Source organism: Gorilla gorilla, chromosome 2 (assembly GCF_029281585.2).
Source record: "Gorilla gorilla gorilla isolate KB3781 chromosome 2, NHGRI_mGorGor1-v2.1_pri, whole genome shotgun sequence".
Taxonomy (NCBI): Eukaryota; Metazoa; Chordata; class Mammalia; order Primates; family Hominidae; genus Gorilla; species Gorilla gorilla.
The window spans coordinates 101,134,604-101,157,984 of NC_086017.1; the positions used below are offsets into that span (position 1 = coordinate 101,134,604).

Sequence of the window (23,381 nt, forward strand, 5' to 3'; positions counted from 1 at the left end):
CACCAGAAAAGCATTAATTTTGATCTTCTTTTATAAACCTGTGTCCCCTATCCTCTAATCTATAGATTTCACAGAATGTTTATATATTCTTCTGTATAATACATGACAGGAGATCAAACCTTATTATGAATAAATTGAATTGAACCTGTAATACAACTAATATTTAAACTAGTGTTATTTTGGAGTTCAACTAGACACATATAAAACATTCAAGTAAGATGACACAAATTCCTGGGGCTGCCAGTATAAAATAAATAGACCAGTAAGCTGCATCTACCATGCCGTTAATGACTCTGTCCTTTTAGCTGGTGGGAGCACAGGCTTCATAAAAGAAGGAGAATGTGAAGCAGTAGAAAAAGACAGCCTTGCAAAATGCTGCCAGATACAAAACATTTTATCAGAAAATTTCTCATTGAACTACAGTGGCGAGAGTACTTCTAATATCTCCCTTTGAACACAACGAAGACCTACATTTCTATGCTTGGCTTTCTAAAGCTAACTTAATTCTGTGGTTAAAACAGCTCCAGGTAGCACTTGTTCTTATTTTTTTTTTTAAAAAAAAAAAAGGACTTGTGGTTTTGCAGTCCATGGATAAAGTGGTAGGCAATCATCAGATTCCTGCTGAGAACGACAAATGATGAAGGGAGTCGCAGATGGTTTCAGAAGGCAGAGATTTATACGGGTAACTTGTAGTGGAATAATACTATTTTCTGAACTAGGTAATAATAATTCACCAAGACAGGTAAAAGTTTAGATAGTATCTCATTTAATTATACGTTGCTAAATATTCCAAGAAATCTTTGACTCAGAAGCCTAAAATGAAAACTCAATTAGTTGACATTTTTAGTTTCTGATGATCTGATCCTGTTTAATCCTTTTCATCGTGACACAGTTTATCACATGATTAAAAATATGGTGCTGCTAACAGTCTAGTTTTCTGAATACAATGTCCTCTTTTCAATTTAGTTAGTATCTGATTCAAAAGGATAAAAGTATCCCTCTTTACTAAGAAAAGAAGACAGAAATAGACTAATACTTTTCACATATTCCAAGGTAATAGATGAGGAAGAACTATGTTTCAAACAGGGTTTCCTGAGCACCCCAAATCCTATTGGTGAGTGAGTAGAGCCCCGGGAGGAAATCACTATTTAGACGAGGGTATCCACAATGGCACTGCTCCACAAGGCATACGTGCCAGGGATCATCAACTTCACCTTACTCCCTTGACAAAAGCAGGCAGAGAGAACAGGGCATTGATCTCGTATGTCTGTAATCATCCACAACATTTATTAAATTCTATTGCTGGCACTTAAAGGAGGGGGTTACTATAAGTATCACTATTCATTGCTGAAGTTAATTAATTTACCAAATCTATTTGGTAATTCACAGCAACTACAGAAGTAATAAGGTATGGAAGTTGGAGGGTAAAATAAACACTTTATTTTATATGTACAACCTTCTTGCTTGGTAATTGTCTATTCTTCATGAACCTGTCCCCAGAGTAATGGCAGCAGATAAGACGTGTCATTATTTTACATAATAAAATATCCCTATTATTCCTTAATAAATATAACTGGCTATACTTTATTTTAATTCCCAAGTCACAGTTCACTCAGGAGAGTCTGGTGCCTGATGTAGAATAACCACAAATAGGTCAACTCTTAAAAAAAGGTAAAGAAAAGTTTAAAATATTCATTAGTGATCAGCAGTGTGTTGGATACTTCAAATTACCACTTTAAAACTGAAGTAATGTCCAATCTGTTATGACATAAGACTATCCCAATTATATGCAGACACTGTCATGTACACTTTGATATTTATTAACAAAAATGGTCCAGAAAAGGATTGAGTCAAAATTACAAAGTGATTAAGAGTTAAAACAAAAGTTATTCTTTATTGTAGTTTCTGGGGGACTTTAACCAGTCCCCAAAGCTGTTTTTATCTCCTAAAATAGGACTTAAATGACATCACTCAAATGACAGATTTTAATAGAAACTCTTCCTCTTTCCTTCTGTCAAAGTAAAATATAGTGAAAGTCTCTGTTGTTACCTCAAACCTGCTTTCCTAATAAGTGTGCATGCCTGTAGATGGATTGGGATGCAATGAAGAGAGAAGTTAAACAAAAAGGTTAAAAAAAGAAAGACCAGGCACAGTGGCTCACAACTGTAATCCCAGCACTCTGGGAGGCTGAGGTGTGAGGATCGCTTGAGCCCAGGAGTCTGAGATCTGCCTGGGCAACATAGGGAGACCCTCACCTCTACAAAAAAAAATGAAAAAAATTAGCTGGATATGGGGTGCACACCTGTGGTCCCAACTACTTGGGAGGCTGAGGTAGCAGGATCACTTGAGCTGGGAAGGTCAAGGCTGCAATCAGCTGTAATTGTGTCACTGCACTAAGCCTTGGTGACAGAGTGAAACCCTTTTTCAACAACAAAGGCAAAATCTTAAAAACAGGAAACAGGCTATTGAGGAAAAAGGGTTACAAAACTGCCTAAGAATCTTCACTAAAGTAATCTTCTAGTCCTTCCATATCCATTTCCAGAGAGGAATTTAAAGAGGCCAGAGCAGATGATGCATCCTTGGTTTTCTGGACACTTGGTTTGGGTTGAGGAGTTTCTGGTTGGATAGGTTCCTTCTTTATGTCTTTACCACCATTTAGAATACGTTGGCTCTCACAAAAGAACTGATTAGGATGATTCAAAGAAAAGCCACAATCATCCACCTGTAAAGGAAGGAAATTTATATTGCATTAATACATGGCAAAGCTATAAATATATGAGTTTCAAAAGCTGTTTTAGTACTTGTTTAAAACTTAATACCTGAAACATGGATTCTAGCTGTATGCATTCTAACACTTAATCAGCTACTTACACCATTTCATTCAAAGAGAGCTTCAACCACTACCCAAACCTAAATGGCTGCCACATTTTTATTTCTAGTCTGAGCCTCTGTGTTTGGCTCCAGTTCCCTATCTAGTTTCAGTCCCATATCCAACACCTACTCAACATCTAAGATGGCTCAAAGGCAGCTCAAACCCAACAGGAAACATATCCTTTCCCCTCTCCTCATCCTTTGCTCTCAGTGACTGGTATCACCATTCATCCTTGGGGCATACTAGACACCTTTCTCTCACCTCCCCAGCCCCCAACTCCCACCTGCCACCTCCCATCTACACCAAGCCCTCAATTCTGGCAATACCCAAAACATTACCAATTCTGGTTGACAATTACATCAAAACAAAAAATTAGAAAACTATAAAAATGTGTTTGGAATACAAACCTGTGTGTATGTGTGTGTGTGTGTGTGTGTGTGTATGTGTGTGAATGACATTGTATGTTAGTGAGGCACAGGTTAGGGACCTGTGTGATTCATTATTGTATCCCCAGTTCCAAGAAAAGGCCTACCACATTGTAGGCCAATAAATATTTGTGGGTTTTTAAGTGATCGTAAAATCATTTTTGATCATTTTGATACTGGTCCCTGATACCACTTGTGTTTTAGAGCTGACTTGTAAGTCTGGCATGTGCACTCATTTAGTATGATATAAACTGAAAAAGCAACCTAAGTCAATGTAATTCTTCATTCTAATCTTGGTCTTTCCTTGGTCTTTTTACAGAAAATCTCTTCTTGTAAATTTCACTGTGACTGAATACAAACATGCCTGGTTCATAACTTATGTTATTTTTTCTCAAATACTATCATTAAACTTTAATTTTGAGTATCATTTCAAATTATGCACTCTAGTAATCTCTCCTTATATTCAGTTTCACTTTCCACAGTCTCAAATCCCTGCCTTCTCGCCTTCTGCAGTTGGAGTTGACAACAAAAATATCATTTTGCTTGAGTGAGTGACTGTTGGTTTCTTTGGTGGTATTTTCATTTATCAAGTTTTTGGAAACTGAGAAGTGATTCCATTTCTTTTGTTCATCTGTCTTGTATTAACTAATCCTTTTACATCTCACCCTTCGTACTGAAGTGACTTGCACACTGTAGGTATCTAATAAATATTTGGTGAAGTGAACCCAGAAATAGTGTATACCAGTGATACTTTTGCATATTTAGTTAAAGCCTTACTATATAAAAGACTGTGTTTTAAACTATTCACTATTCAGCATACAGGAATATATTTGACTAATTCAAATTTCCAACCCAGTAAGTCATATACCTAAAAACCTCTACCAAGAATGGAGAACTGATGAGGGTCACAGATAAAGGCCTATTACACTCCACAGTAGAGAGAAATTTCGACTGAGGAGATCAAGGAAGGCTTTGTAAGAGGAGTGCTATTTGAGTTGCGTCTGGAAAGATGGAGAGAGTGAAAAGCTGGGATGATGAGGGGAAAGGCAATATTTGCAGCAGGGCCACATGAGCAAGGTAAAGAGGGAATGTCCTGGGAAAGCAAATATTAAATAGTTCACATAGCCTATTATGAAAGGCACATACAAGGAAACAATAAGGAATGAGGTTGGAAAGACAGGCAGGGGCCAGCCTGAGAGAGAGTTGAAAATCAGGGTAAGTGGTCAAGACCTAATTCTCTAGGCAACAGAGTCACCAAAAACCCTTAAAAAGAGATGTGGTGTGATTAAAGCTATGTATAATCTTGTAGTAGATTAAAATGAATTGGCCAGGGAAAAAGGGGTTGCTGCTGTGGTCTAGAATGAACCCTACTGGTGGACGGACCAACAGACAGAAACATGAGTCTTTTCTGGTAATACTTATTTAAGCACCCTAGGAATCTCTGGTTCTCTTTTGCTAGTTGTTAATACATGTTAGGCTAATTTTATAGTAATTCCAGTGTGTAACAGATGGATAGTATACAGACTGATTTTAAGAGTTATAGATCATTAAGAACAAATTTTTATCTTTGCTTTATTTTTTTAACTTAGCTGCTTGATTTCAAAATGTTTCTGAAATGTTTTATATTTATAATTTTTATTAACAATGGAATCATTTATGAACTGTTTTATTATGAACTTTTTTGTTACATTCAATTTTCACCCAGTTCATTAAAAACTGGGAAATCCAATATAAATTTTGCATTTTGCAATGTGTTTCACAAAAAGTCTGTTTATTGTCTAATACATTTTAATCAGAAGGCTTTATTAAAGTCTGTAAAATAGTTTGTAAACAGAAAATCAGAGATTAGAAAGACCTTGGGGAATCCATTAAATTCAATCTCCTCCATGTACAGAGGCCTAAGGAGAATAGATAGTTTATTCAAGGTCATAGAATTAGTAACTGGTTTTGTCTGAATTAAAATTCAGGCCTTCTGACTAGATCATTAGTTGCTCTGAAATTTGTTTTAAGAGATTGTATGCAAAATCATACTGATAATGATATCTCCATTATAAATTTTATTTCTAGAGATAAACTTGGCTACAAAGATTATAAAAACATAGTTGTATTATTTCATGCAAAAATAGCCTAGTATCTTATGCTATAATAATATCTTGGCATTTTCTATACCTCGCTTCAAGTTGTCAGTTATCAATACATTTATTAGACTTCAAATGAATCAATTATAATTCATTTATTGCACAAAATAGGGTAATCTTTTTAAAGTCTGAGTTTCTCCATCGATGAAATGGAGATAACAGTGTTAGGTCATAGGGTTGCTATGGGAAAAGTAAATAAAAATGAATGTAAAAAAAAGAGTTGTTCTATGAAATCTAAAGAAAATGTTTTTAAAGAGTCAAGAAAAGCAAGTCACTTAAAAAAAAAGGTGGAGGTCACAGAAGGAGAGGGAGAAAGATCCTATTGCCTTGCATATATCACGTTCCTTTTCTACTTTAAGGAATCCAAACTGGAAATTTCTGATGCCATATTATGGGTATAGTTTATAAAAGAAAGATAAAATCAAATTCCAAACACTAAACGATACTCAAAAGACCCTGCCCTAACTAATAAATGGCATTTAAATGTCTTAACTTTAAGATATAATATTTAAGGTATGTGCATATCGTTAATGAATCCTCATTTTAATTAATATTTTTTAAATTGTACTTAAAGTTCTGGAGTCCATGTGCAGAACATGCAGGTTACATAGGTATATACATGCCATGGTGGTTTGCTGTGCCCACCAACCTGTTATCTACATTAGGGACTTCTACTAATGCCATCCTTCACCTAGCACCCCCACCCCCCGAAACAGGCCCTGGTGTGTGATATTTCCCTCCCTGTGTCCATGTGTTCTCATTGTTCAACTTCCACTTATGAGTGAGAACATGCAGTGTTTGGTTTCTGTTCTTGTGTTAGTTTGCTGAGAATGATGGTTTCCAGCTTCATCCATGTCCCTGCAAAGGACATGAACTCATCCTTTTTAATGGCTGCATAGTATTCCATGGTGTATATGTGCCACATATTCTTTACCCAGTCTATCATTGGTGGGCATTTGGGTTGGTTCCAAGTCTTTGCTATTGTGAACAATGCCACAATAAACATACGTGTGCATGTGTCTTTACAGTAGCATGATTTATAATCCTTTGGGTACAACCCAGTACTGGGATTGCTGGGTCAAATGATATTTCTGGTTCTAGATCCTTGAGGAATCACCACACTGTCTTCCACAATGGTTGAACTAATTTACACTCCCACCAACAGTGTAAAAGCATTCCTATTTCTCCACATCCTCTCCAGCATCTGTTGTTTCCTGACTTTTTAAGGATTGTCATTCTAACTGGCATGAGATGGTATCTCATTGCAGTTTTGATTTGCATTTCTCTGATGACCAGTTATGATGAGCATTTTTTCATATGTTTGTTGGCCACATAAATGTCTTCTTTTGCAAAGTGTCTGTTCATATCCTTCGCCCACTTTTTGATGGGATTGTTTGTTTCTTGTAAATTTAAGTTCTTTGTAGATTCTGGATATTAGCCCTTTGTCAGATGGATAGATTGCAAAAATTTTCTCCCATTCTGTAGGTTGCCTGTTCACTCTGATGATAGTTTCTTTTGCTGTGCAAAAGCTCTTTAGTTTAATTAGATCTCATTTATCAATTTTGGCTTTTGTTGCCGTTGTTTTTGGTGTTTTAGTCGTGAAGTCTTTGCCCATGCCTATGTCCTGATTGGTTTTGCCTAGGTTTTCTTCTAGGGTTTTTATGGTTTTAGGTCTTACGTTTAAGTCTTTAATCCAACTTGAGTTAATTTTTGTATAAGGTGTAAGGAAGGGGTCCAGTTTCAGTTTTCTGCATATGGCTAGCCAGTTTTTTCAAAACTATTTATTAAATAGAGAATCTTTTCCCCATTGATTGTTTTTGTCAGGTTTGTCAACAATCAGAAGGTTGTAGATCTGTGGCATTATTTCTGAGGCCTCTGTTCTGTTCCATTGGTCTATATATCTGTTTTGGTACCAGTACCATGCTGTTGTGGTTACTGTAGCCTTGTAGTATAGTTTGAAGTCAGGTAGTGTGATGCCTCTAGCATTGTTTTTTTTTTTTTTTTTTTTGCTTAGGATTATCTTGGCTATGTGGGCCTTTTTTTGGTTCCATATGAAATTTAAAGTAGTTTTTTCTAATTCTGTGTAGAAAGTCAATGGTAGCTTGATGGGGATAGCATTGAATCTGTAAATTACTTTGCGCATTACGGCCATTTTCACGATATTGATTCTTCCTATCCATGAGCATGGAATGTTTCCCCATTTGTTTGTGTCCTCTCTTATTTCCTTGAGCAGTGGTTTGTAGTTCTCCTTCAAGAGGTCCTTCACATCCCTTGGAAGTTGTATTGCTAGGTATTTTATTCTCTTTGTAGCAGTTGTGAATGGAAGTTCACTCATGATTTGGGTCTCTTTCTATTAGAGGTGTATAGGAATGCTTGTGATTTTGCACAGAGTTTGTATCCTGAGACTTTGCTGAAGTTGCTGATCAGCTTGTGAAGTTTTTGGGCTGAGATAACGGGGTTTTCTAAATGTAAAATCATGTCATCTGCAAACAGAGACAATTTGACTCCCTCTCTTCCTATTTGAATACCCTTTATTTCTTTCTCTTGCCTGATTGCGCTGGCTAGAACTTCCAATTTTGTGTTGAATAGGAGTGGTGAGAGAGGGCATCCTTGTCTTGCGCTGGTTTTCAAAGTGAATGCCTCCAGTTTTGCCCATTCAGTATGATATTGGCTGTGGGTTTGTCAAAAAATAGCTCTTACTATTTTGAGATATGTGCCATCAATACCTAGTTTATTGAGAATTTTTAGCATGAAGGGATGTTGAATTTTGTTGAAGGCCCTTTCTGCATCTATTGAGATAATCATGTGGATTTTGTCATTGGTTCTGTTTATGCACTGGATTATGTTTATTGATTTGCGTATGTTGAACCAGCCTTGCATCCCAGGGATGAAGCTGACTTGATCATGGCAGATAAGCTTTTTGATGTGTTGCTGGATTCAGTTTGCCAGTATTTTATTGAGGATTTTTTGCATCGATGTTCACCAGGGATATTGGCCAGAAATTTTCTTTTTTTGTTGTGTCTCTGCCAGGTTTTGGAATCAGGATGATGCTGGCCTCATAAAATGAGTTAGAGAGGACTCCCTCTTTTTCTGTTGTTTAGAAGTTTCAGAAAGAATGGTACCAGCTCTGCTGTGAACCTCTGGTGGAATTTGTCTGTGAATCTGTCTGGTTCTGGGCTTTTTTTTGGTTGATAGGCTATTACTGCCTCAATTTCAGAACTTGTTATTAGTCTATTCAGGGATTTGACTTCTTCCTGGTTTAGTCTTGGGAGGGTGTATGTGTCCAGAAATGTATCCATTTCTTCCAAACTTTCTAGTTTATTTGTGTAGAGGTGTTTACAGTATTCTCTGATGGTCGTTTTTATTTCTGTGGGATCAGTGGTGATATCCCCTTTATCATTTTTTATTGCATCTATTTGATTCGTTTCTCTTTTCTTCTTTGTTAGTCTGGCTAGCAGTGTACTTTTTTGATCTTTTCAAAAAACCAGCTTCTGGATTCATTGATTTTTTGAAGGTTTTTTTGTGTCTCTATCTCCTTCAGTTCTGCTCAGATCTTAGTTATTTCTTGCCATCTGCTAGCTTTTGAATTTGTGTGCTCTTGCTTCTCTAGTTCTTTTAATTGTGATGCTAGGGTGTTGACTTTAGATCTTTCTTGCTTTGTCTTGTGGGCATTTAGGGCTATAAATGTCCCTCTAAACACTGCTTTAGCTATGTCCCAGAGATTCTGGTACGTTCTGTCTTTGTTCTCAATGGTTTCAAGAACTTATTTATTTCTGCCTTAATTTTATTATTTACCCTGCAGTAATTCAGGAGCAGACTGTTTGGTTTCCATGTAGTTGTGCGGTTTTGAGTGAGTTTCTTAATCTTGAGTTCTAATTTGATTGCACTGTGGTCTGAGAGACTGTTTGTTAAGATTTCCATTCTTTTGCATATGTTGAGGAGTGTTTTACTTCTAATTATGTGGTCAATTTTAGAATAAGTGCAATGTGGTGCTGAGAAGAATGTATATTCTGTTGATTTGGGGTGGAGAGTTCTGTAGATGTCTATTAGGTCCACTTGGTCCAGAGCTGAGTTGAAGTCCAGAATATCCTTGTTAATTTTCTGTCTCGTTGATCTAATATTGACAGTGGGGTGTTAAAGTCTCCCACTATTATTGTGCAGGAGTCTACATCTCTTTGTACGTCTCTAAGAACTCGCTTTATGAATCTGGGCACTCCTGTATTAGTTAGCTCTTCTTTTTGCATTGATCCCTTTACCATTATGTAATGCCCTTCTCTCTTTTGATCTTTGTTGGTTTTAAGTCTGTTTTATCAGAGACTAGGATTGCAATCCCTGCTTTTTTTTTTTTTTTTTTTGCTTTCTGTTTGCTTGATAAATATTCCTCCATCCCTTTATTTTGAGCCTATGTGTGTCTTTACCTGTGAGATGGTTTCCTGAATACAGCACACCGATGGGTCTTGACTCTTCATCCAATTTGCCAGTCTGTGTCTTTTAACTGGGGCATTTAGCCTCTTTACATTTCAAGTTCATACTGTTATGTGTGAATCTGACCCTGTCCTTATGATGCTAGCTGGTTATTTTGCCCGTTAGTTGATGCAATTTCTTAATAGTGTCGATAGTCTTTAGAATGTGATATGTTATTGCAGTTGCTGGTACCAGTTGTTCCTTTCCATGTTTAGTGCCTCCATTAGGAGCTCTTGTAAGGCAGGCCTAGTGGTGACAAAATCTCTCAGCATTTGCTTGTCTGTAAAGGATTTTATTTCTCCTTCGCTTATGAAGGTTAGTTTGGCTGCATATGAAATTCTGGGTTGAAAATTCTTTTCTTTAAGAATGTTGTATATTGGCTCCCACTCTATTCTGGCTTGTAGGGTTTCTGCAGAGAGATCCGCTGTTAGTCTGATGGGTTTCCCTTTGTGGGTAACCTGACCTTTCTCTCTGGCTGCCCTTAACATTTTTTCCTTCATTTTAACCTTGGTGAATCTGACAATTATGTGTCTTGGGGTTGTTCTTCTCGAGGAGTATCTTTGTGGTGTTCTCTGCATTTCCTGAATTTGAATGTTGGCCTGTCTTGCTAGGTTGGGGAAGTTCTCCTGGATTATATCCTGAAGTGTTTTCCAACTCGGTTCCATTCTCCCGGTCACTTTCAGGTACACCAATCAAACATAGGTTTGGTCTTTTCACATAGTCCCATATTTCTTGGAGGCTTTGTTCATTCCTTTTCATTCTTTTTTCTGTAATCTTGTCTCTTGCTTTATTTCATTAAGTTAATCTTCAATCTCTGATATCTGTTCTTCCGCTTGATCAATTCAGCTATGGATACTTGTGTATGCTTCATGAGGTTCTCTTGCTGTGTTATTCAGTTCCATCAGGTCATTTATGTTCTCTAAACTAGTTATTCTAGTTAGCATTTCCTCTAACTTTTTTTCAATGGTTCTTAGCTTCCTTGCATTGGGTTAGAACATGCTCCTTTAGCTCGGAGGAAGTTGTTATTACCCACCTTCTGAAGCCTACTTCTGGCAATTTGTCAAACTCATTCTCCATCCAGTTTTATTCCCTTGCTGGTGAGGAGTTGTGATCCTTTGGAGGAGAAGAGATATTCTGGTTTTTGGAATTTTCAGCCTTTTTGCACTGGTTTCTCCCAGTCTTTGTGGATTTATCTACCTTTGGTCTTTGATGTTGGTGAACTTTGCATGGGGTTTCTGAGTAGATGTCCTTTTTATTGATGTTGAAGGTATTCCTTTCTGTTTGTTAATTTTCCTTCTGACAGTTAGACCCCTCTGCTGCAGGTCTGCTGGAGTTTGTTGGAGGTCCACTCCAGACCCTGTTTGCCTGTGTATCACCAGTGGAGGCTGCAGAACAGCAAAGATTGTACCCTGTTCCTTCCTCTGGAAGCTTCATCCCAGAGGGGCACCTGCTAGATGCCAGCCGGAGCTCTCCTGTATGAGGTGTCTGTCGGCCCCTGCTGGGAGGTGTCTCCCAGTCAGGAAACATGGTGGTCAGGGACCCACCTGAGGAAGCAGTCCCTTAACAGACCTCGAATGCTATGCTGGGAGATCTGCTGGTCTCTTTAGAGCTGGCAGGCAGGAACGTTTAAGTCTGCTGAAGCTGCACCCACAGCTACCGCTTCCCCCATGTGCTCCATCCCAGGGAGATGGGGATTTTATCTATAAGCCCCTGACTAGGGCTGCTGCCTTTTTTTCAGAGATAATTAATCTTTTTTTGTTAACCACTAAAACAGTGCCAAGGGCCTTGAAGTGAGGATTTGTGCCATGGCTCTGTGATGCTGTTTCTCCTTTTTCTTGATCTGCAATTGTCCTTAACTCATTTTTGATGCTCTTTGTGATCTACTAAGTTGCTTGATAGCAAAATGAAATTATGAAGTTTCCTTTTTATAGAATTCTATTTTCTTCTAGGATGAGTTCTTTGTGTTCTGCTTCTTTCACTTTCATTTTTAAAGGAAGTGTACATAGCTGTTTCCTTTTGTCTTGTTTAGGAAAATAAACTTAGGGGTTTTTTTACATGTGGGGGGAAGGGGAGGAGCATAAACTAAACAGAATGGAAATCTTCACTTTAAAATTAAATTAGGAAAAGGAATAGAGAAATAGAGGTATACACATCTAAATCCTCCATTTCACTTATTTCTTCTCAAGTCAGCAGCTATTTCCTTTACTCTGTTTGGAAATATTAAGTGAGCATTTTCATGACTTTGTCTACTGTGACTCTTTTGTTTCTTTCCTTGCCTGTTTTCTTTTTTGGTTACTATTGCTGATGTTTTTCTTTGTGGTTGATGATTTAAAAAATCATGTTTTGTGCATTATTTTATGTATTGAGATGGGAAAATTCTGTGAAGCATTTTCATTCTACCACACTAGCTTGGTCCTAGTGTTTCAGGTCCAAAGTCCTGTAAAGGATCTGAAACAAATTTAGGAGTCTAGAGGAAGGTGGGTGGAGTGGAGGCCTTTAGAGGATACATTATAAATTTTAGATTTCATCTTAAGAGAAATAGGAAGCCATTGAAGGTTTTAAAAAGCAGGTTCCTGAAATGATCAGATTCCTCTATTTTAACGGTCACTCCAGCAGCTGTGTGGAGGAGAAATAATTGGAATGGGGCATGTGTAGATGCTGGGAAACGAGTTAGGAAGCTATTGCAGTGATCCAAGTGAGATGATGGTGGCTTCTAGCCCAGCATTCTAAGTGATATCCATAATGATGACCCTGAGTTATTATAAAAGGGCTTAATTGTATCACATATATCCTGTTTAAGATTGCAGGAAAATGTGTGATAGGTTTTAATAAGATTTCTCTAGAGATTTATATGGTGGGGAAAAATTATGCTCAGCCATTTGGAAAATAGTACCCACAGTTACTCAGTGTCCAAAGAGGTCTACCTCTGAAAACATTATTTTCTATTAAAATTCTGTGGTTAATCTACACATGACCTAGTGTTTTCATTTATACATGGAACATGCAGAAAGTAAAGAATATACTATTAGTATAAAATTATTTTAAACATTGACCCTAAAAATACAGAGGAAAACAGGTTTCAAGCAGGCCAGCTTTTAACATCTACTAAATGAATCTCTCTCAAACATTTGCTTGGAATCAGCACATTCTGCACACAATGACCTTCACACAAACATGGGTCTCATATTTCTGCCACTGCAAATGTAGAGTTTGAAGGAATGAAAGCAATATTGTTTTACCTATGGGATATTTGGGTTTTAATCAAGAGGTTTTGCAATGACAGCTTATAATGAGGCAGCTGGTATTACCAAAAAAGCCATATGGAACTATCATAGTGCTGCTGCAAATGGTATCAATTAACTGGTTTATTTTCAAAACTTCCATTTAAGTAAGTTTGATCACAGAGGCCTCGGGAAAATAAACATAGGATTTATTTGAGGGAGGGGTAGGATGGCAGAAACCTGACAATAAAAATAGATTCTATTTTTAAATTAAATTAGAAAAAATATAAATGAAGGAGGATATTCACATCTAAAAGTCCACAGTGAGAGATCTAGTAAATACAAACAGCCTTTTTATTTTGTTGATTTAAGTGTGGTTTAAGTTAGACTATTTTTATATATGAGGGGATTTAGATATATGTCTTTCCAAAATCTTCATTAATCTAAAACAAGTTTTAAAAATTGGCAATAGTGGCAGTACGTGAGGGAATAATCAATAGGAGAGATATTACAAAAGCAGATTTGAGAAATAAAAACCACTCCTTACTGTTTGGTGATTATGCCACAAACTCAATGTTTAAATCTAATTTTCATATCTTGTTTTTATAAAAAGAGGTTGGATAATAGACCTCACTTGTGAAAATTCTGAGGCCTCTTAATTAAAAGCATCCACAAATGATTAAAGAACAATAGGAAATTAAAACTCTCAAGTGGAGCAACCAAATTAAAGAATGCAGTCTCCGAGAGAGTGAGTCATATAAACCTGGTGTTGCCAAACATGGCTTATCTGGCGAGATTCCTAGTGTGATAAAACTAATGAGATTTTGTTGTTGCTATTTTCTTGATGTTTACTCCTTGAGTTTTGTTTTAAAAAAAGCTTTTAAATAAGAATAATACTTTCAAAAGTTAGGTATAGAAGAATGAGGACAGGACCCACAACAGACTGGGGCTCTAGCTCCAGATCTTCCATTAATCAATTACAGTATGTAAGGCAAGTTAGAGTCCCTACCTGTTTACCATGCTATGAAGATAAACAGGAAAATGCCAATTACCTCTGCTGTCATTATCACAAATTTAGTACCAAATATCATAGGACAGTACAGTCATAATTATGCTCACAGGCTTTAGATGAGTTAGACAGCTAGAATTTAAATCTAAGTTCTATCCCCTATAAGTAGTGTGACCCCACACAGATTGTTTAACTTCTCTAAGTTTTACTCATAGACAGGGAAATATACATATAGTATCTTTCTGTAATGTCAATCAAAAGAGCTAATGCGTTCAAAAATTTTAGTGCTGTGCCTGGTATACATTAAGGCAGGGGTTCCCAACCCAGTCCGCGGCCTGTTAGGAATTGGGCCTCACAGCAGGAGGTGAGCAGTGGGTGAGTGAGTGGAGCTTCATCTGTATTTACAGCCACTCCCCATCACTTGCATCACTGCCTGAGTTCCACCTCCTGTCAGATCAGCAGTGGCCTTAGATTCTCATGGGGGTGTGAACCCTATTGTGAACCCCGCATGCAAGGGATCTAGGTTGCCTGCTTCTCGTGATTATCTAATGTGCCCTCCCACCAGCCCCTGTTTAACCATGGAAAAATTGTCTTCCATGAAACTGGTCCCTGGTGCCAAAAAGTTTGGGGACTGCTGCATTAAGGGTTCCATAGATATTGGCCGGTATTACTATTATTATTTTAATTATTATTGGTAATATTATAAAATATCTTTTTCCTATGAGATATTTTATCAAGTAAGAAATTCTGCAATTATATAACCATAATAGAAAAACTACTTTGTAACAACCAAATAAAAAACATAAAAATAATTGTAAAACTTTAGCATGGTAGCTGATGATGATTTCAACAAATGCAACTTCCTTTTTGGGAGGGCATGGATCTTTAATAAGTAACATGGACTCTGGAAAAATACACATATGTACTCAGAGACAAAATGTTTCAAGAAGTACAAGGATCTCCAAAGTCAGTTCTTGGATGTCTTTCCCAGGTTAGAAATTCAGGCTCAGGATCAGTGGATGCAAACTAGGGTCCAGAGGATTGAATTGGACTTGGAGATGTGTTTTGTTGGCCTGCAGAGGGCCTCACAATTTGTCAATGTGAATGCCTCTAATAGGGCAAACATGTTTAGTGCACCATAATTCTGCCATACTCTGTGGTACTAATCTCAGGCAGCTTCACTTTTTTGGGCTATATGCCCAATCTCTGTAGGCCTCTGAGTTTGTGACATTGGCTTTACACACTTCAAAATCTATTCTGTGCCAGACTGGGTCTTTCCACTCTTACTCTAATAATCAAGCAGGCTTTTTTGTACTAAGGAAGCTGGCAAGATAAAAACCAAACACATTTCCCTGACTCGTGTATAGTTAGGGGTCCACATGCAATCTAGGTTTTGCCATGCAGATAAGTATGAGACTTGGGAAGTGGATTACAGTTACATCAGGTGGCAGCCACAAGTACAAGGATCAGATTTTCTGCATGGAAGATGGCAAAAGCCTTGGTTCTTCTAGGCAGCTGTGGCAAAGATTCTAGATCTAGTCTAGAGGTTGGCAAATCAAGGCCCGTGGGTCAAACTGGGTCTACTACCTAATTTTATCAATAGAGTTCTATTGGATCAACAGTCATACCTGTCATTTGCATATTTTCTACAGCTGCTTTTGCACTACAACAGTAGAGTTGAGTGGCTGTGACGCAGACCGTATGGACCATGAAGCCTACAATTTTTACACTCTGGCTCTTTACAGAAAAACTTTATTGACCCTTGGTCTCATCCCTAGATATGGAGTGGTGGGTGACAGCTGTAGTAAAGATTTTCTCATGATGTAGCTTCTCCTAGTTACCAAATATTCCTGGTTCTGCAGCATCCAAGCTTAGTTTGTCTGGTCATTCAATAAATGCTGTAGGTTACTTAATACCATGCAATCCCCTTTTCTGCTGACAATAGCTAGAGTGTTTTCCATTGCTGCAACTAAAAACCCTGAATGTGACACAGTAACAAAAGACAAATAATTAGGATGTAAAGTTAAAAAAAGTACTTACATTGTGTATCATCTCAAAGTATTTTTGACAGGCTACCTGGTAATGTGTCCCCTTTACTAAATCCGAAATCTAAAATGAATGAGGAAAAAGAGAAATAAAAATTAGAAATTAAGTTTTCTTCTAAACCACTGTAGCTTACAGTTGTTGGCCTTTTCATAATCTTCATTCCAGACAGGAAATGCAATAAATCATGTAGCATGTTGTACTTCTACAGCCTGGACACTGTGATAATTCTGACATTATACAGTAGTGGTTTAGGTCAGCATTAAGTCACAGATGACAAGAGATAGTGATCTTTCTGACCTACCAACTGTACATTTTAATAACTTTACCTCAACAACAAGATGAAAATGGATCCTGGTATGATGACTTTGACAGTTATTGTCAGAACATCATATTGCAACATCTCTCCGAAAACTGTAGATAGAAATCTAGTAATCTAATGGTTGGTGCATGAAGCAATCAAGTGTACTATTTAGATATGTATTTTCCACGTTAATGGTTTATACAGATACAGCATAAAATACTGCTGTGTGCCCATCAGGAAAATTTAATGTAAACCCTTTTGGACAAGTATCTGTGAAGAGGGAATGCTTTTACCTTCAGTCAGATTTGTCCTTTTTGAAATGAAGTTATTTCTAGCAAAGCTCAGCAGAATATGAGAGTGAATAGCCTATTCTGAACACCTATTAGGAACATCATCCTATCTTTTGTAAATACAATTTGCTTTCCAATTCTACTTCATGTAATCTCTTCAGAGCGGTTCAAACTCCCATTCTTATCAGCAGACTGCAATGCCAGTTGAAATTTGTAAAGTTTCATTGCCTCCCCCAAGCCCTCAAATAAATAAAACACATATTTGGCCTATTTATCAAATGCAGTAAAATGCTGGAATTAAGAGATAACCTCAAATGAATGGAAACATAATTCTGGAGAAATGTTAATTTCTATTCCTCTTTTATTTTTTAAAAGGCTGATCTTCCTGTCACAAAAAGAAATGAACATGGGGTCTCAAATTCTTGCTATCCTCATTATTGAATATAGCTTAAAGTCATTTGATGGATACACACAAAAAAATTACAGTTACAGGACAGGCATTATACAATACTGACAAGAATGCACTTCAAAAATTGTTTTTCTCTGATTGTCTTATAGATTACATTTCTGAATTTTGTGTCACCTTTTATTAAATCATATATGAAAGACCTGTGTAAATGCCAGCCAACCACAGAGGCCAGGTTTCTGCCAGTCTGCCTATGTGGCCTGTCTACTTTTCTTGAATTATTAGAGCAAAATATGAAAAATCAATTTGAAATGAGACTTTCTTCATTTTTAAATTTATTCTGCAAGTTTTCCAAGTAACGCTAACACTGAGTTCATGTTGTCTGATGCTCTTCACAAAGATTTTCAAATTGTGATGAGATAAACTTGCAAATAATTACTGACAAACATCTATAATAATATATTAATATCTGAGTTAGAATTTTGGAGAAGTAAAGACTTCAAACATAAATTTAAGCTTTAGATGATCCCATAAATTACCTGAAGAGGAAATGGATTCACAGAAATAAAAAAGCTCAACCATATAAAAAGTAAGTATGTAACATGATATACATACATACATACAATCTAGTATGTATATGTTTGGGAAACATGCTATAAAGAAATAATAAATCATATTAATAAAAAATTTAGTTGGGTAATCCACACGTGTAAAAAACTTACTAAAGAAAACTGACATAAAAGCCACAGAATGTGAGAAAAACAGATGTATTGCAAATTTTAGGTTCAATTTTTAGGGTCCATAAAAAAATTAAATTTAAATTAATCACACTACAATCTTCCCCTGACCTGACCCAACTTGCAGAGAGGGCTCTTCCTTAACAAAAATAATTTACTTTTATTTTTGTTTTATTTTATTAGGATGAATTTTTATTTAAAATCTGCTTGCAAATCTATAAACAAGTCATTCAACTATGATCAGGATAGCTTAAAGAACTTTAATCATGTCCCATCATATTTGAGATAAGTGAAGGTTTCCATAAATAAGTAAAGGTGTGATGAGAAAAAAAGGCAATAGAGGTTTCTGAGGTAAACAAGTATTATTGGTAGATACTTTTATCTTCACTTCAGAAATGAGGAAATATATTAAAATTGGAGTATCTGTCTTCTGAGGGTGAGGACCATTAACCGCAGAAAGAATTTTAAAAATCACATACAAATTAATAATCTTTCTTTTAAAGGAAGATAACTTACATGCTTTTAAAATTAAGGTAGAAAATATAAAACATTACTCCAAAAAATCCAACTAATGAATATATAGTTTCATTTCAGATTACGATCTATATTACAGAGATATAGGAAAAGAAAAGATGGACCAAGGAATGAAGTTTGACTTTTTCTCTGAGTAAAATGGGGAGCTAATACAATATTCTATGTGCAGGACTAAAGTGAACTGACATTTACAGAGGGTTCATTTTTGCCTGCTGTGCTGGGAACAGATTGGAAAGGACAGAGGTAGAAACAGGGAGCTCATTACACGAATTCAGGGAATAGATGGTAGATCCATGGACCACGGTGGCAATATCAGTGGTGATGGTAAGTGGTCAGATTTGGAGACAGGAGCATTTCCCACTTAATGGCTATAAAATATTTCTAAAATCAGATGTTCTCCATGAAAATACTCAAGAGGAACCTGTCCTCCAATGTCTTAAAATAATGCATGAGCTACCACTCAACCCCTTCCCCTGCCAACTGATTTCCTAAATAACTAGTTCTAAAACTCGGGAAAATGCCAATCTGAAAAACAAACCTATCATATAAAATAAATGTAAAATACCCAAAATATCACGTAGTAGACACTAAACAATATGATTAACAAACAGATATTTTCTGTGTAGAAACAGGAGTATGATACCTCATGTCTCTTAGAGTTAGGACTTCTTAGATGCACACTTTGCTGACGTCAAAATCTTCCCACGTCATTCTGATGTTCTAGAATTTGTATATGGACTGCAACCTGAGACTTCTTCTGTACTTTGTTTTGTTAAATTTTTCCAATATGAACATCACCACTAAGCACTGTATTAAGATATTCTGCAGGTAACTCTATTTTGATGTTGATACTAATATAACTTGCTGAGGGGGTTTGATGACTCCAAGGCAGGAAATACAAACTAAAAATCGGGTGAAGGAAATGAAGCATTAAGGTATGACCAAGACACTAAACTTCAGCTTATGATATAGGATCAAAATTACAAACCTGGCAAACACCAAAATCCAAGAACAGATGCCTAAGGTACACTGCGTGAAACAGAACTTAGGGTCAAATTTCCACAAGATACTTATACACCATGGAGTACTATGCAGCCACAAAAAAAGAACAAAATCATGTCCTTTATGGCAACACAGATGCAGCTGAAGGCCATTATCCTAAGCAAATTAATGCAGAAAAAAAAATCAAATACCACATGTTCTCACTTAAAGTGGGAGCTAAACATTGGTTATACATGGACACAAAGAAGGCAACAATAAACACTGGGGATTCTAAAACTGGGGGGAGGGAGACAAGAGTTGAAAAACTACCTATCAGGTACTATGTTCACTACTTGGGCAATGGGATCATTAGAAGCCCAAGCCTCAGCATCATGCAATATACCCATATAATAAACCTGCACATGTGCCCCGCTGAATCTAAAATAAAACTTTTTAAAAACGTATTAAAAAACTGAAATACTCCACAAAGTAATGAAGATGTTGTTAGGCAAGAGTACTTTTTGCCTGTGTTTGTTTCTGCAGCATAGCTTCTGAAAGCCCAGACCTCCATCCTCACAAGCTGGTCTTGGCTCCTAAAAAGATAGCTTCCCAAGATGGCAGGCCAGGACTGCCCAGAGTGAGGGTCAGAAATATAATAGGTCAGGAAAACACATACTACATAGAGGTGGAAACCCATCAAGAGGAAGAAATATAATGAAGAGACAAAAAACAAGAATAGGAAGAAAAATGTGGAAAGCCAGAGAAATGGGATAAGTAAATGGAGTCCATGGCTTGCTATTTATGTGGCTTGCAAGCATCAAAGTCTAACCCACAGCTCACAAAAGATGTTTCAATGAGCATTGACAGTAACTCTCCAGTTTTCATATTCCATTCTGAAAGAACCAGAGCACCTTATGAGGTCCTCTTGCATATTGCAATAATACCAAAGAACAGTTTTCCAAAGGTCAGAGGAAACCAAATCAAGGGTCCATTCTGATGCTGGGGCCAGAAGTTTCCTAAATCTGTTTTAGAAAAATATCAAACAATTTGAACAATCATATCAAAGACATTTAAAAACACAATTTTTATTTGAAGAAAAAACTCATATAAAGATCTAAGAATATTATACAAATGGCAATATGACTTAGTTTTTAATGCCAGTATTCCAGATATAGTACAAAATGTCAAGTGTTAACAATCCACTTACTGTTCTAATCTAGTTCATCAGTAATCAAAAGGCTAAGAAAAAGTGAGTAGTGGACGGGCACGGTGGCTCATGCCTATAATCCCAGCACTTTGGGAGTCCAAGGCAGGAGGATCATGAGGTCAGGAGTTCAAGACCAGCCTGGCCAACATGGGGAAACCCCATGTCTACTAAAAATGCAAAAATTAGCTGGGTGTGGTGGTGCGTGTCTGTAATCCCAGCTACTCAGGAGGCTGAGGCAGGAGAATCGCTTGAACCCGGGATGTGGAGGTTACAGTGAGCCAAGATTGCAACCCTACACTCCAGCCTGAGTGACAGAGCAAGACTCTGTCTCAGAAAAAAACAAAACAAAGAAAGAAAAAGTGAGTAGTAGTGACATCAAACTACAATATTTTGGTAATTCGTATTTTTAAACTCTATATATTTTTAAACTTTTTTTTTTTTTTTTTTTTGGAGACAGTGTCTCACTCTGTCACCCAGGCTAGAGGGCAGTGGCGCAATCTCGGCTCACTACAACCTCCACCTCCCGGGTTCAAGTGATTCTCCTGCCTCAGCTCTCAAGTAGCCAGGATTACAGATGCGCACCATAACACCCAGCTAATTTTTGAATTTTTAATAGAGATGGGGTTTTGCCATGTTGGCCAGACTGTTCTTAAACTCCTGGCCTCAAGCAACCCACCAGCCTCGGTCTCCAAAAGTGCTAGGATTAGAGGTGTGAGCCACCATGCCTGGCCTCTCTTTATTTTTAACTATTCTCTATCAGTTGAATAAAGTCCACCAGTAAGAATATTACGGATTTTAAAAATAGGCTGAGTGTGGTGGCTCACACCTGTAATCCCAGCACTTTGGGAGGCCAGGGCAGGTGGATTGCTTAAGTCCAGGAGTTCAAGACCAGCCTAGGCAACACGGAGAAACCCTGTCTCTAATAAAAATACAAAAAATTAGCCAGGCATGGTGGCACATGCCTGTAGTCCCAGCTACTTGGGGGGCTGAGGCGGGAGCTTTGCTTGAGTCAGGGAGGTCGAGGCTGCAGTGAGTCCTGACCACGCCAGTGCACTCCAGCCTGGGTGACAGAATGAGACACTGTCTTAAAAAAAAAAAAAAAAAAAGCAATGCAGTTTTCATCTTCACAAAAAGTTCATATTTGTATTTGCTAAGTTTGCTAAAAGCATTAATTATACTTCATCTACTATTTCATCCTCAAGATGAATTACTGCTTTTTTGTTTTCTGTAAGAGAATTCTAGTAAAGCACCTCACCAAAGACATCTTTGCGTTGAGGAGCAAAAAGCAAATAAGGTGATATTTTTCTGATTTAATCAGTGATGGAACATAGATGATACAGAACACTGGTGGGAAATGCTATAGGTATGTCTATTTATAACACACACATATACAAAAATAGAACTCTCTTCTTTTTATACACACACAACATTTTATAACTTTGAGCCACACTTCCTCCCTCTTGCTAATTCTCTTAATATTTCTAGCCAGCTGCAAATTCCTCTCTCTCTTTTGCTTCAATGCCTGCCAACGAGGTTCAGATGATTACCTGGCAGCAGAATGCAGCCACCTGCCCATCTTTGGCTTTGGTGAGCAGAGCGCTGTACAGCTAGGTATGCTGCACTCACCAATTAGATATGTGGCTAATCTAATTCAAGGTCAAGTTTTGTCTTATTTGAAAGTAATAACAAGCTTGCTTCTTCCTAAAAAACTCAATCTTTCAAAACTAGACTGGGCTGATATTTTTCCACTCCGTTTCTAACCTTCCCATATTTCAAAGGTGAAAGAAAAATGTGGTGGAGATGCCAAGTCTTGCACATTTTTGAACATACGACTTTGCTCCCATTTCTCACACATTCAGCACAGCTTAGCCTGCTGCTGCCTTGCTGTGACCTTCACTTACTGGCAGATCAGGGCCAAGTTTCCCTCTCTTGAAGACGTACTTTCATTTCTTTAAAACATTATATGTCAAGAATTTTTCTGACTCTTTATTATCTATAAACAAAGTTATCTGAGTCAATTCTACCTCCAAATGTCATTAAAATCTACCCTTTTCTCTCCATTTTTGAAGTCTTTATCATTCTCTTTTTTATTGGAAAGCTTCTTGATTTATACTTTCTTCACTCAAGATAGCTGCCACATTGCCACAAGAGTACCTTTTCTAAAAGCCAAATCTAATCCTGGCATGGCTGGGGCACAAACTTTTCATCATGATTCAGAGGCTCCTACCCTGTCCTACCTGGCCACTGGATCCTCATACTCTGGTCCAGCTTCTCCTGCAATGTGCTCTTTGGAGCTTTAGCTCACAAAATCCTAGTGATGATCGGGGGTTTTCTTGTCTAATAACTTGTTTAACTGGCTTTAATCCACAATTACCTAAGTTTCTTTATGGCAGAACTTAATAGGGTAACGTTTCTCAGACTAATTTGTCCCCAGAATCCATTTTTCATAGATCTCTCAGGACTAGGGTTCCTCAAAACACACCAAACAACCTTATTTAAATTAATAGAGTCACCTCCACAAGTCTCATTCTTCTCTCTTATCCTGCCATAGTTTTATTTCACTACACTTACTTGTTTATCTGCGATATATGGTTTGGCTCTATCCTCACCCAAATCTCATCTTGAACTGTAGCTCCCATAATTCCCACATGTCATGGGACGGACCTGGTGGGAGATAATTGAATCGTGTGGGTGGTTTCCCCCATACTGTTCGCATGGTAGTGAGTAAGTCTCACGAGATCTGATGATGG

The 23,381-nt window shown here is 37.3% G+C and overlaps 1 protein-coding gene across 1 annotated transcript in view; it reads right to left on the reverse strand.

Moving 5' to 3' along the window:
• Positions 1 to 1,804: 1,804 nt before the first annotated feature.
• Positions 1,805 to 23,381, reverse strand: part of LOC115934923 (DNA primase large subunit-like) — a 112,777-nt gene continuing 91,200 nt past the window's right edge. Inside the window, exons 5-6 of the mRNA XM_055382109.2 lie at positions 16,170 to 16,238; positions 1,805 to 2,722 (exon numbers count right to left, since the gene is read on the reverse strand). Of these exons, the coding sequence (XP_055238084.2) occupies positions 2,492 to 2,722; positions 16,170 to 16,238 (300 nt within the window). The 3' untranslated portion in view covers positions 1,805 to 2,491. The remainder of the gene's footprint in view (positions 2,723 to 16,169; positions 16,239 to 23,381) is intronic.